Source organism: Oncorhynchus tshawytscha, linkage group LG19, assembly GCF_018296145.1.
Source record: "Oncorhynchus tshawytscha isolate Ot180627B linkage group LG19, Otsh_v2.0, whole genome shotgun sequence".
Lineage (NCBI taxonomy): Eukaryota > Metazoa > Chordata > Actinopteri > Salmoniformes > Salmonidae > Oncorhynchus > Oncorhynchus tshawytscha.
The window spans coordinates 23,148,523-23,162,916 of NC_056447.1; the positions used below are offsets into that span (position 1 = coordinate 23,148,523).

The following is a 14,394-nucleotide window of genomic DNA, read 5'->3' on the forward strand; positions in this document are numbered from 1 at the left end:
AAAAAGTCAAGGGGTCTGAATAGTTTCCCAAGTCACTGTCCTAAGCAATTATATTTAATTAAAATGTTGTTACTTTGAGTCACAGGGGACCGGGTTGGTACAGGGGTGGGTGGGGGAGGGCGGGGGGAATGTAAGGGGAGACTCAGTGGATGGACAGGTGATGAGCAACCTCATTTTCTGGGTGTGACGGGAACGGGTAGGAGGCATGCTTTCTTCAGGTAGAGGGGTAGGGAAGATGAAGATGTGGGAAACATGGTTTCTGGGTTGGGAGGGAGGGAGGATGCTGTAGGTCTACAGAAGACACACTGGGCTGGATGCTGCAGTAGGTCTACATATATATATTACTCATTTAGCAATTCTTCAGAGTGACTTACTGGAGCAACTAGGGTTAAGGGCCTTGCTCAAGGGTACATTAGCAGATTTTTAACCTAGTAGATTCAAACCAGAGACCTTTCAGTCACTGGCCCAACACTCTTAACCGTTAGGATATCGTCACAGAGAATGAAGACATCTCACCAGGAATATCACCCGTTCCACACCATATGCATGTATGGTACATCCCTAGTTTCATACACAGAGTCCTGTATCTCTATAGAAGAACTCTGGGGCCTGTGGGGATTGGTGAGGAATATTTATCCCCTGGGGAGTTCCTCAATGACGCGATCATAATTAGTATTAGGCTGAATATAATTCCTAGGATAATTGATGTTATAGCCTCTACCTCTCTATTAAAAGGCCTTTTATATTATTATGAACACATACCTTATTCACTCTGACTTGACCTAGGGTCTGAATTGGACTACAGTAATGTAGTCAAGGCTTGGGTGGTACCCAGATTTTCACTGCCAACCCAGGAGTTACATATTACTGTCATGGGCTAAAAACACAAAAAAGCCCTTTAATAGTGAATTCTCATGAATGCTTTTAGCTAAATGTTAACGAACACAAATTTAAAAAACTAATTGCAAATATAGGCAAATCCAGCTCATGAAGTTATACAATTATAGTCAAAAATCCCAGATAACTGATATTTAAAATTTTAGTGACCTATTAAGCATTCTAGTATAGCTAAATAGTTAACACACACACGGACACAGCGGTCTAAGGCATTGCATCTCAGTGCAAGAGGCGTCACTACAGTCCCTGGTTCGAATCCAGGCTGTATCACATCTGGCAGTCATTGGGAGTCCCATAGGGCTGCGCACAATTGGCCCAGCGTCGTCCAGGCTGCCATTGTATATAAGAATTTCTTTTTAACTGACTTGCCTAGTTAAATAAAGGTTAAACACACACACACACACACATGCACGCACACACACTGACCCAAAAATTATTTTGTTGGCATTTACGTATGTCCCCATTACCAGTAAAGCATAATCAAACCTATTTCTTTCACTAACTTGCAGTGCTGTTTCATTGTTCATTTGTTCAGTCATTTCAATCTCAACCAGGATTTCTATGGAACGCCATTTGGGTCTTTGCATGTCAAAAAACACTATTTGACGGGTGAAATAACCTCGTTGACCAATCAGGACCTGAATATGACTGCACGTCACATAATCATTTAACACGTCCATGAATTTTTTACGGAGTTATTACACCTTGATTACACTATCACTCGTATTTCACATCACAACAATTCATGCTATGCTATGATGCTAGAAAAGTTTTCGCGCACCTACAGTGCTGGTCATTAAAAAAAATTGCTAGCTCATGGATGCAAACAATGTGTCACGCCCTGACCATAGAAAGCTGTATATTCTCTATGTTGGTTGGGGCGTGATAGTGACTAGGGTGGGTCATCTAGGTGTTTTTGTAATTCTATGGTGGCCTGATATGTTTATCATTGTCTCTGATTGGGGATCATATTTAGGTAGCCATTTCCCCATTGGTATTCGTGGGATCTTGTCGACATTTAGTTGCCTGAGTGCACACCAGTAGCTTCACGTTTCGTTTGCGCCTCCGTCTACTCATTACGACGATTGTTACAGAAGATCGCACCTAAAACGGACCAAGCAGCGTGGCGAGGAGGAATGGACATGGGAGGAAACCCTGGATGCAGAAGGACTCTGGACGCAGGCCGGAGAGTATCGCCGTCCAAGGGAGCAGTTGGAGGCGGCGAGAGCGGAATGGCGACGATACGAGGAGTTAGTACAATGACGGAAGCACGAGAGGCAGCCCCCCAATTTTTTTATGGGGGGCACACGGGGAGATTGGTGGAGTTAGGGTTTAGGCCGTAGTCAACTACCGTGCTTACCGTGGGGAGCATGTGACTGGTCAGGCACCGTGTTATGCGGTGATGCGCACGGTGTCTCCAGTGAGCATTCACAGCCCGGTGCACTCTGTTCCAGTTTCCCGCAGTTGCCATGCTAGAGTGGGCATTCAGCCAGGACGGATTGTGCCGGCTCAGCGCTCCTGGTCTCCAGTACGTCTCCTCGGTCCAGGATATCCTGCGGTCAGCGGTCCGGAGCCTTCAGCAGGGGTTCTCTGTCCAGAGCCTCCCGCGACGATCTACAGTCCGGTTCCTCCGGCGACGATCCACAGTCTGGAGCCTCCGGCGACGATCCACGGTCTGGTGCCTCCAGCGACGACCCACGGTCCATTGGTATTCGTGGGATCTTGTACCTTTTGTACCTGTTTCCTCCAGCATCTTCACAAGGTCCTTTGCTGTTTTTCTAGGATTGATTTGCACTTTTCGCACCATAGTATGTTCATCTCTAGGAGACAGAACGCGTCTCCTTCCTGAGCGGTATGACGGCTGCGTGGTCCCATGGTGTTTATACTTGCGTACTATTGTTTGTGCAGATGAATGTGGTACCTTCAGGCATTTGGAAATTGTTCCCAAGGATGAACCAGACTTGGGGAGGCCCACAATTCTTTTCTGAGGTCTTGGCTGATTTCTTTTGATTTTCCCATGATGTCAAGCAAAGAGGCACTGAGTTTGAAGGTAGGTCTTGTAATACATCCACAGGCACACCTCCAATTGACTCAAATGATGTCAATTAGCCTATCAGAAGCTGTTTAAAGGCACAGTCAACTTAGTGTATGTAACTTCTGACCCACTGGAATTGTGATACAGTGAATTATAAGTGAAATAATCTGTCTGTAAACAATTGTTGGAAAAATTACTTGTGTCATGCCCAAAGTAGATGTCCTAACCGACTTGCCAAAACTATAGTTTTTTAACAAGAAATTTGTGGAGTGGTTGAAAAACAAGTTTTAATGACTCCAACATAAGTGTATGTAAACTTCCGACTTCAACTGTATGTGAAGCTAGCCACAATAAGGATTAGCCACAATAGTGGACTTTGCGGTTAACCTTCTAAATAAAAGTGTGGCATAATTATACTATTTGTATTCATTTGCATCACTGTCAATGACAGACTGTAATTTGAAGGCAAACCGCAAATTCCACTATTGTGCCTAATCCCTATTGTGGCTAGATTCACAACACATAACCTGGTCCAGGCAAGCCTCACTAGCCAGATGAAGCTAGCTGGCTGCTTATAACGTTAGCTTTGGACAACGGGGTTAAGTAGCTGGCTAGCTATTTATTTTCATGAACTGAAGTTAAATTTCAATAGGCAAACAACAAGTGGAAACCTAGCTAATACTTACTCACAAGGATTCCTAAATCATTGCTAAGATTAATGAAAATTACTGCAGTTTCTACTGGTCATTGTTTTCAGGCTGGTTGTATTGGTGCTAGCTAGGTACCAAGCTAAAGCTAGCTAACCCAGAAGTTGCGGTCGAACAAATTATGCTTTATTACCAATGCAGTATTGTAAACACATCGTTCGTGGTCGGTGTTTGCTTGTCTGCAGACTTTTTTTGTACAGCTTTGACAGTGCTACTGTATCTTTTTTGACACGCAAAGACCCAAACGGCGTTCCATCATATGTATGTCATGAAGCTAAGAGCAGTGATGCTATTACTGTGCAACTCCGGTAGGGCAACATCTGAAAAACAGCGCACTTGGTGTGTGTACCGGAGCTCGACCAGTCGGCGAAAGCGAACAGCACCAACGAGAGAGAACGGTTGATAGTCAAGGGCAATGAATTCTATTGTCTTGTCTTTAATGGATTCCGCTTTTGAGTTGTCTCACTGAAATGTTCTTACTCTTTCAAATGTTGGCTCGACATGTTGACTGCTCGATCCACACAGCAGACATTGTGGGCTAGGTTAGGAATGCTGTGTTGCACGTGTAGTGCCAAATTTTACGTGGAGTAATGTACCTACGTTATATAGGTATGCACGGTAGCTTTGACATCTGTTAATAACATCGGCATTAAACTAGACATCGGGCAGATACTGATGTTGGCATTTTTAGCTAATATCGTCCAATTCCGATATGTTCACATGCATCCCTAGTTATTGCTGGTGTAGTGAAATTTTTGTGCTTCTAGTTCCTACAGTGCAGTAATATCTAACAAGTAATCTAACAGTTTCACAACAACTACCTTATGCACACAAATGTAAAGGAATGGAATTAATATGTAAATATATAGACGAGCAATGTCAGAGTGGCATAGACTAAGATACAGTAGATGGTATAGAATCCAGTATATACATATGAGAATGCAAGTAATGCAAGATATGTAAACATTAAAGTGACATTATTAAAGTGACTAGTGTCCTATTTATTAAAAGTGGCCAACGATTTCAAGTCTGTGTATGTAGGCTGCTTCCTCTTTGGCTGTTTAATTAACAGTCTAATGGCCTTGAGATCAATAGAAGCTGTTTTTCAGTCTGTCCCAGCTTTGATGCACCTGTATTAACCTCACCTTCTGGACGATAGCAGGGTGAACAGGCAGTGGCTCAGGTGGTTGTTGTCCTTGATGATCTTTTTGGCCTTCCTGTGACATCGGGTGCAGTAGGTGTCCTGAAGGGTAAGTAGTTTGCCCCTGGTGATGTGTTGTTCAGACCGCACCACCCTCTGGAGAGTCCTGCGGTTGCGGGCAGTGCAGTTGCCGTACCAGGCGGTGATACAGCCCGACAGGATGCTCTCAAGCCAAATTTCTTCAGCCTCCTGAGGTTGAAGAGGCACTGTTGCGCTTTCTTCACTACACTGTCTGTGTGGGTGGACCATTTCAGTGATGTGTACGCCAAGGAACTTAAAACGTTCCACCTTCTCCACTGGTGTTCTGTCTATGTGGATCGGGGGGACGGGAGGGGGGGGGTACTCCCTCTGCTGTTTCCTGAAGTCCACGATCATCTCCTTTGTTTTGTTGATGTTGAGTGAGGTTATTTTCCTGACACCACACTCCCAGAGCACTCACATCCTCCCTGTAGGCTGTCTCATTGTTGTTGGTAATCAAGTCTACTACTGTTGTCTGCAAGCCTGATGATTGAGTTGGAGGCATACATGGCCACGCAGACATGGGTGAACAGGGAGTACAGGAGGGGGCTGAGCATGCACCATTTTGGGCCCCCAGTGTTGAGGATCAGCGAAGTGGAGGTGTTGTTTCCTACCTTCACCACCTGGGGGCAGCCCATCAGAAAGTCCAGGACCCAATTGCACAGGGCAGGGTTCAGACCCAGGGCCTCTAGCTTAATGATGAGCTTGGAGTGTACTATGGTGTTGAATGCTAAGCTATAGTCAATGAACAGCATTATTACATAGGTATTCCTCTTGTCCAGATGGGATAGGTCAGTGTGCATTGCAATTGCATCGTCTGTGGATCTATTAGGACGGTAAGCAAATTGAAGTGGGTCTAGGGTGTCAGGTAAGGTGATATAATCCTTGACTAGTCTCTCAAAGCACTTCATGATGACAGAAGTGAGTGCGGGGCAATAGTCACTTAGTTCAGTTACATTTGCATTCTTGGGAATAGGGACAAATGGTGGCCATCTTGAAGCATGTGGGGACAGCAGACTGGGAAAGGGAGAGATTGAATATGTCCTTAAACACACCAGCCAGCTGAGGACACGGCTAGGGATGTCGTTTGGGCCGGCAATCTTGCAAGGTTTAACACGTTTAAATGTCTTACTCACGACGGCCACGGATAAGGAGAACCTACAGTCCTTGGTAGCTGGCTGTGTCGGTGGCACTGTGTTATCCTCAAAGCGAGCAAAGAACGTGTTTAGCTTGACTGTGAGCAAGGCATTGGAGTCCACGACGTAGCAGGTTTTCCTTTTGTAGTCCGTGATTGTCTGTAGACTCTTCCACATACATCTCGTGTCTGAGCCGTTGAATTGTGATTCCACTTTGTCTCTATACTGATGTTTCGCCTGTTTGATTGCCTTAAGGAGGGAATGACCACTCTGTTTGTATTCTGCCACATTCCCAGTCACCTTGCTGTAACGGCGTTCGTCTGTAGAAGGAGAAGCGGACCAAAATGCAGCGTGGTGGTTACTCATGTTCTTTAATAAAGATGAACAAAACAACGTAACGCGAAAACCTATACAGCCTATCTTGTGACAACAAAAACAGAGACAGGAACAATCACCCACAAACACACAGTGAAACCCAGGCTACCTAAATATGGTTCCCAATCAGAGACAACGAGAATCACCTGACTCTGATTGAGAACGCCTCAGGCAGCCATAGACTATGCTAGACAACCCTACTCAACCACAATCCCAATACCTACTAAAACCCCAATACAAAAACACACCACAAAATAAACCCATGTCACACCCTGGCCTGACCAAATAAATAAAGAAAACACAAAATACTAAGACCAAGGCGTGACACTTGCCATGGTTAAATGCGGTGGTTCGCTGCCAAAGGTGATTCAACAAAGTACTGGTTAAGGATCTGAATACTTACAGTGGGGCAAAAAAGTATTTAGTCAGCCACCAATTGTGCAAGTTCTCCCACTTAAAAAGATGAGAGAGGCCTGTAATTTTCATCATAGGTACACTTCAACTATGACAGACAAAATGAGAAAAAAACAACAGAAAATCACATTGTAGGATTTTTATTGAATTTATTTGCAAATTATGGTGGCACAATTGGTGGCTGACTAAATACTTTTTTGCCCCACTGTATGTACATCTGATATTTCAGTTTGTTTTTTAAATTCATTTTCATACATAAAAAAAAAAACTGATTTGCTTTGTCATTATGGGGTATTCTGTGTAGATTGATGAGGGGAAAAATTAAATAAAGCTGTAATGTAACAAAATGTGGAAAATGTCAAGGGGACTGAATACTTTCCAAAATGCACTGTAGAACGCTATAGACTCATCAGCTCCCGCTTTCTCCCATTCTGCTCTTTATAACAAACTATTCTGGGGAAGTACGGTAAGCTTCATTATGTAAAATAATGTGACAAGGCGAAATTAACTCAATCTGCTTTCTCTCGTAACATATTGCACAAGTTGACTGCAGGTATTTACTTAAAAAGTAGTTAGAAACATTTCCAAATACCCTGGTATACGGTGTACTGCCCAACCCTACTGTAGTCCAAATACAATCAGTTACATGTGTCCTCAAGACAGAATAACCATACTATGAGACAGCAGTCACAGCTCAGCACATTAACAGAAGCTATCCTTCCTCGTCCGTCCTCAGTTCCATGTAGATAAGTCAGAGTGGAGACATGCTTCAGGCAGCACAGCCTTTTATGAGGCAAATTAACCATCAAGAGCACAGTTTAAGCATGCAACAGAGGAATGAGGGCTCATTTATATGGTTTCCAACTGTAATTCATATTTTATATTAACACAATCAATATGTCACAGCCCTGGTGCTAGACTGTAATGTCTTTGTCCTTGACGTGATTGCACCATGGCTCTGGGCGGCAACTTGCTCACCCAATCAGTGAGAACATGAGGCCCGGTTCATCTCTGCCTCTGGGTGTCTCTACAGTGGTGGATCAGTGGGTAGCATGCTCTCTCAGTGTGTTATTCTAGTACTATAGCTACTATCACTACTACGGTCACCTAAGTGTGGTCCCTCTTTCTAGGAGGCCGTCCTCTGTTCCGTATTGCCTCGCTGAACTTCGGGGTCAGCTTCAGCATGTGAAGTAACCAAAAAAGTGTTAAAGAAATCAAAATATATTTTATATTTGAGATTCTTCAAAGTAGCCACCCTTTGCCTTGATGACAGCTTTGCACACTCTTGGCATTCTCTCAACCAGCTTCATGAGGTCGTCACCTGGAATGCATTTCAATTATTTGGTAAAATACCAAGTCTATATTATGGCAAGAACAGCTCAAATAAGCAAAGACAGATGACAGTCCATCATTACTTTAAGACATGAAGGTCAGTCAATGCTGAACATTTACAACTTTGAAAGTTTCTTCAAGTGCAGTCGCAAAAACCATCAAGCGCTATGATGAAACTGGCTCTCATGTGGACCGCCACAGGAAAGGAAGACCCAAAGTTACCTCTGCTGCAGAGGATAAGTTCATTAGAGTTAACTGCACCTCAGATTGCAGCCGAAATAAATGTTTCACAGAGTTCAAATAACAGACATCTCAAAATCAACTGTTCAGAGGAGACTGTGAATCAGGCCTTCATGGTCGAATTGCTGCAAAGAAACCATTACTAAAGGACACCAATAATAAGAAGAGACTTGCTTCGGCAAAGAAACATGAGCAATGGACATTAGACTGGTGCAAATCTGTCCTTTGGTCTGATGAGTCCAAATGTTAGATTTTTGGTTCCAACCGCTGTCTCTTTGTGAGACGCAGAGTAGGTGAACGGATGATCTCCGCGTGTGTGGTTCATCTGTATGCCATCTGTAAATACGAAATTACGAGCCTTGTTGGTTAAGCCACAGAAAAAGTTAGCAACCTTCCCACTAGCCATGATTGGCTGATATAAATGAGTGGGCTGGACATGCAGAGAGAGGAGAGCGGATTGATCTGCCATATTGAAGGCTACTGTCTATTTGAGCTCGTCAGTCTGTGTTGGTAATCCTGTCAAACACAGCTTTTTTTAATGTATTGTGTAGTGGAGCTGCATAAGTGTTGCTCTCCACTTTCTGGAGGATTAAGTTTTGAAATCAGTGGAATTAGAGTATGATAGCTAAAGAGATGGAGAAAACACCTGTCTCCGGATTACATCTTCAAACTAAGGGCAACTGTGGTATGGCATTCCTGACAGGGAGAAGCGTTCATCATGCATGATGATGTATACAGGTAAGATAGTCTAGCAATAGCTATCTACATTTTTAGGTATTACACGTTTTTAATTTTGACAGAAAGTGGTTTCATTTCAAGCTAAAGTGTACTAACATTAGCTGGCTGGCTCCCGAGCTGATGTTACTATTTGTTTCTCAGAGCTGTTTGCTTTTCTAGTTAGAGCCTAATGTTAGCTAGCTCCCAACACTGTGGCATTGTTGGCACTTTGTTCATTGTTGTTTAACTACCTAATGTCAGCTGGTTGGCTCGTTAGCTAACATTACACGTGTGATCTTAAACACAGTTTACCTAGCTAGATCCATGGCTTACCTTGCTAGCTAGCTAGCTATATGTCTTAAGCTAAAGTGTACTGTTAACTAGCTAGCTAACGTTAACTGTCTGGCTCCCAAGCGTATTCTATTCTGCAATGTAGAAAATAATACAAATAAATGAGTAGGTGTGTCTGAAATGTTGACTCGTACTGTATACACACACCCACACACGACAGACTGACCAGGTGAAAGCTATGATCCCTTATTGATGTCACCTGTTAAATCCACTTCAATCAGTGTACATGAAGACGAGACAGATTAAAGGATTTTTAAGCCTCAAAACAATTGAGACATGGATTGTGTATGTGTGCCATTCAGTGGTTGAATGGGCAAGACAAAAGATTTCAGTGCATTTGAACAGAGTATGGTAGTAGGTGCCAGGCACACTGGTTTGAGTGTGTCAAGGATTGCAACGCTGCTGGGTTTTTCACACTCAAAATTTTCCCGTGTGTATCAATAATGGTCCACCACCCAAAGGACATCCAGCCAACTTGACACAACTGCATCCCTGTTGAATGCTTTCGACATCTTGTCAAGTCCATGCCCTAAGGGCAAAAGGGGCTGCAACTCAACATTAGGAAGGTGTTCCTAATGTTTTGTAAACTCAGTGTACCCCACAGAGGTTTCATGGAGTGTGTGCCAGCCTGCCAGGCCACTCACTCACCTCATGCCGCGGGTGGAGTGGTTGTGGAAGTTCTGCAGAAGCTGTGGCACCCCCAGCATGGCCTCAAACAGCACGGCCAGGGAGCCCAGGCCCTCCACGAACAGCACAGAGTCCAGCAGGAGAAGGGTGAGGAAGGCACACAGCACCGTGAAGGCAAAACAAAATAGCAGGTAGTCCTCAAACGCACTCCAGCTCCAGAAGTAGCGCAGGTCCAGATCTAAGAGAGGGGGGAGAGAAGGGGGAAGAAGAGAGAGGGAGTGATAGAGGGAGAAGGGGAGGGGAAGAGATCCCTTCATTAGAAAATGCACCATCACAGACATTCATTGAACACACCACACAAATCAATAGAGTGCAAGTAAGTGAATGAAACAGAGACTCAGAAGCTTTTTCATCAAATCAAAAACAATCTGGCTCTGGACCCCGCAAGTGTCATCACTGGGCCCTTTCCACCACGCAGAGCCAATACAAAGCTATAGAGAGCTATTCCTTAACTCATTTAACCAGATTGTGCTTTCAAGCTCTGCTTTTTCAAAGTAAAGTCAAATGTAGCCGTTGAGGCGAAGCCTACACTCTGGCCAATGAGAAAGGGACGCAACATGGCAGCTGAAAGAAAATGTGGCCACAGACCGAGAGCTCTTTTCTCACTGTAACAAATATTCATTATTCAGATATTCTACGAATATTTAAACTTCCATCCATTATTTTCTGTTTGCACTGGCAGCCCAATAGGTTCGGCCTACTGTATATAGTAGCAGAGCCCTAGAGAGAAGACTGTTCACAGAAAATAGAGGTATTTAAATACAGTTCCAGATCTGCTTCAGTGACGTTATTATTACCATTGTTCATCTAACTGTATTCTAATGCAGTTCATGGACAAACAACCTAAAAGGAGAGAGAATGAGGAAGACTGCATGACATAAAAGCCAAGAACAGTCAGAAAGAGACAGTACTAAAGAGACCCCCCTGAGGGTCACAAGCTGAAATAAGAGTAGCTAGGAGTGACCTAAAATCCAGAGACAATCATGCATACTGTGTCAGAGGTTCTCTGTCTGGTAATGGTATATATAGGACCAGTCAGCTCTTCACAAGACATCCCACATGATCAATGGCCTCATATTCCTTTGAAATTACTGGAGAGGGCGGAATAGAATGAGCTGACATCAGCTGAATGGGATTGATAGTTAAATAAGAGCCCATTTGTTAGTGAGCCGACTGGACTGTGACCTTCCATATAGGCAGTGGTTGTGTTCTGCGTATTGTCATTAGGTTCTGCATTCTGCGCGCCTGCACACAACACATGGCAGCACCTGCCAGGGGGCACAGTGGCGACGGTGGGACACACCTGTCAGGAACACAGACCGCTACACACCACCTCCGTTGCCGGGGCCACGGCACTGTGGAAGAGGCAGAGTGAGACGTCTCATAGCGAGCACCGAGCAGCGTGCATGATTAATGATTAAGCTCCTACAGATCCAACACAGAGATAGGATCTGGGGGGGGGGGCAGGATGGATGATCAGAACAGAGAGGGGGACAGGACGCGTACACTCGCTTATGACAGCACGCACACGCATACACACACACAGTGTCGCGTCCGTCCTTGCAGGGAGGGCCAGGGCCCACCACCATGAATAATATCTGTAGAGCCAGACGCTGACACTGATAGAATCTGAACAGGGCCTAGCAGAGAGGCCTTACTCAAAAAATAATCCTCACAGGACTTCATTTTCACCTGCAGAAAAATCGGATTTTACACGCCTCCCTCTGTTCTAGTGTGCTGGAAGCTTCAGTTAAAAGCTCTGCCCTTTGTCTGGCACATGAAAGCTTCTCTCCCCTTTAAATTAGACGGGCTAATCACTACTGGCACTACTACAGCTTGCCCTGTTTTCCAAACTGTGGTCTGTTTTTCCCAAATACAGTATAGCTCCCTCTAACTATTCACTCCTCTCTCTCTCCATGCACTCCACCTCTCCTTTTAAAAGCCTAATAGTTTTATTTGCACACTCAAAAAACACCTACAGTAAATTGTCAAGTAAAACACAATGAAGAAACATAACCAATGAATCTGAATCACATTTAAAAGAACAAATCAGTAAATGTCTCTCTCATCTCCCCCTTTCAACCTCTCCTGTCATCCCCCTTTTTCTCTCTCTGCCATCCAGGCTGCTACATCATCAGAGGCAGGCCGGCCTTCCCAGTGAGATCCCTGGCAGTGTTGTGCTTAGCTCAGCCAGTCTGGAGAGGAGAGCAGACTTGTTGACAGGCCGCACTTCAAAAGACCCACACAAGAAGGTACTGTACTGAGGAGGAAAAGTGGGGTGAGGTGAGGTGCCTCTTTTTTCAACAGCCCTTCAAAGATCAAACATTTCAATTACTAAAACAGCAACAAACAAAAGTGCTCAATGGAAATTCTTCAAACATCGTGACAGTGTCGGTAACCCAGGGCAAACAGGTTTACAGCGGAGTCCACCCTAACCACATCTAGGATGCCATCTAGGGTTTACATTCTGCCAGTCATCTGGAAGACAGGCAGTACAACAAACACCTGCCAGTGTTAGCAGTGTTACAGCGCCCCATTGAGATTGTCCATCTCAGCCCACAACAAGGAAAAGGAGAGAAAAAGAAAGACACATTTCACTCAAAGCATTTCATGTCATGCAGAGTACAGAGATATCTAGAGAAAGACAGCTAGAGAGAGGCCCAGAATATCCAAACTCATCATCCATAGAGCCAACTTATAGCCTCCCAGCCAGAGGAGACCCAGCTCGTGATGGGTCTACTCCATCACAGCCCACCCCAGGCTCCAAATCCATCCCCAGGCCCCATGCCCCAGTTCCAAGGGAGTCCCAGTTCCAGATGCAATCCCTGCACTGCTGTCCTCCTGCTGGGTCACCAGGGCCAACCCAGCCACCCTCTCTGTCTGTCTTCTGAACCCATGACTCTGGGACAGGTCAACCATCGGCACAGAGATACTGCCATTTCAGCTCATAGTACGCCCACGAGTATCGATTGTTCAAAGGGAGGTTGGATCCAGTTAGGTTGGATCCAAGATAATAAAACCATTAAATCAGATCTGCCAGACAAACCAAGAGAATAACAGGAAGTAGGCGTACATAGTCAGCGTGGTCTGCACACATTTTACTCAGCATCACTCAGACTGTGACTAATAAAGCACCTCTCAATTAGAAATCTTAACATGGCACCTATGCCCAAGTGCCATGGGCAGAGATCTGGCTGTCAGAGGGGAAGCCTGCAGGACAGGCTGAGGTTTGGGGAGCACAGGCTTTAACGAAGGCAGCAGACACAGAGGGCCTGGTTTCCTCAGTCAGCAGTGGGACTGATTGGTCTCTCATTAGGAAACACTAGACCACTGTCCTGTCTCATATTACACAAGTAGGTATGTTACTGCACATACTTAACATGGAAACAAAACATACAATATGTTTCCTCTTCAAGCTTCACCTCTTTCACGTCATACTTTACATAGGAACACTGCAGAGCCCAAAAAGTCATTAAAATCTTGCCCCTAGTCAAAAAGTAGGATTTTTGTATTCATCAAGTTGAATTTGAACGAACGTGACAGGGGGTTTCGATTACAGCTGTATTACAGCATCTGAGACTGACTGGGTACCAGACAGACTGACATGGACATAACTGCTGATCAGAGAGCAGTAATGTGCGCCTGAAAGTGGCTCTACTCAAATTCTACCGGAGAAAGAAAATGTACTGTACCCTTCTCATAAGCTCTTTGAATATGTCATTAAGCTTATATTCAATTAAGCAGCTCTAAGTACACCGATTAAATTGGAATTAAAATACAATTTCTAAATCATTTAGCCATTCAGGCATATCCATATTTGCATTTTGCTATATAATAGTAGATGACTGCAGTACTATTCTATTGTCTTGTGGCCCTGCTGCAGTGTCCTATGGTTCTGACCTGGGTCAGTCACACATCAACCCCTGCCTGTGTTCAATTAACATTTATTAAAATAAATAAATGAGGACTGATTTGCATTATATGTCATTATAATATTCATACACATAGTAGTACACTATTTTATCCTGGAAGATAATTTCACAGGCAACACAAACCAAGGCAATCACATCCCTGAATGCTCACTAAAGCAGGCCATGTTAGGTGGTCCTTTTCAAGATACTTTCCATAAAAATCGAAGAGAATAAACAAAACTTGACAGTCGGGCAGAAGACTTGAGTTTAAAGTGTGGGTAACTCAAACTTTTGCATGACATCAAATGTCCCATTGACGTCACCTCTATGACAAGTTATTTACTTAAAGGGACACATTTACACATACTTCCAA

The 14,394-nt window shown here is 44.2% G+C and overlaps 1 protein-coding gene across 3 annotated transcripts in view; it reads right to left on the bottom strand.

Moving 5' to 3' along the window:
* si:dkey-246g23.2 (solute carrier family 66 member 2) overlaps positions 1-14,394 on the bottom strand; it is a 68,955-nt gene that overhangs the window by 21,997 nt on the left and 32,564 nt on the right. For all 3 annotated transcript variants that reach the window (XM_042301485.1, XM_024379334.2, XM_024379333.2), the window contains exon 4: positions 10,072-10,288. In XM_042301485.1, coding sequence (XP_042157419.1) covers positions 10,072-10,288 — 217 coding nt within the window. The remainder of the gene's footprint in view (positions 1-10,071; positions 10,289-14,394) is intronic.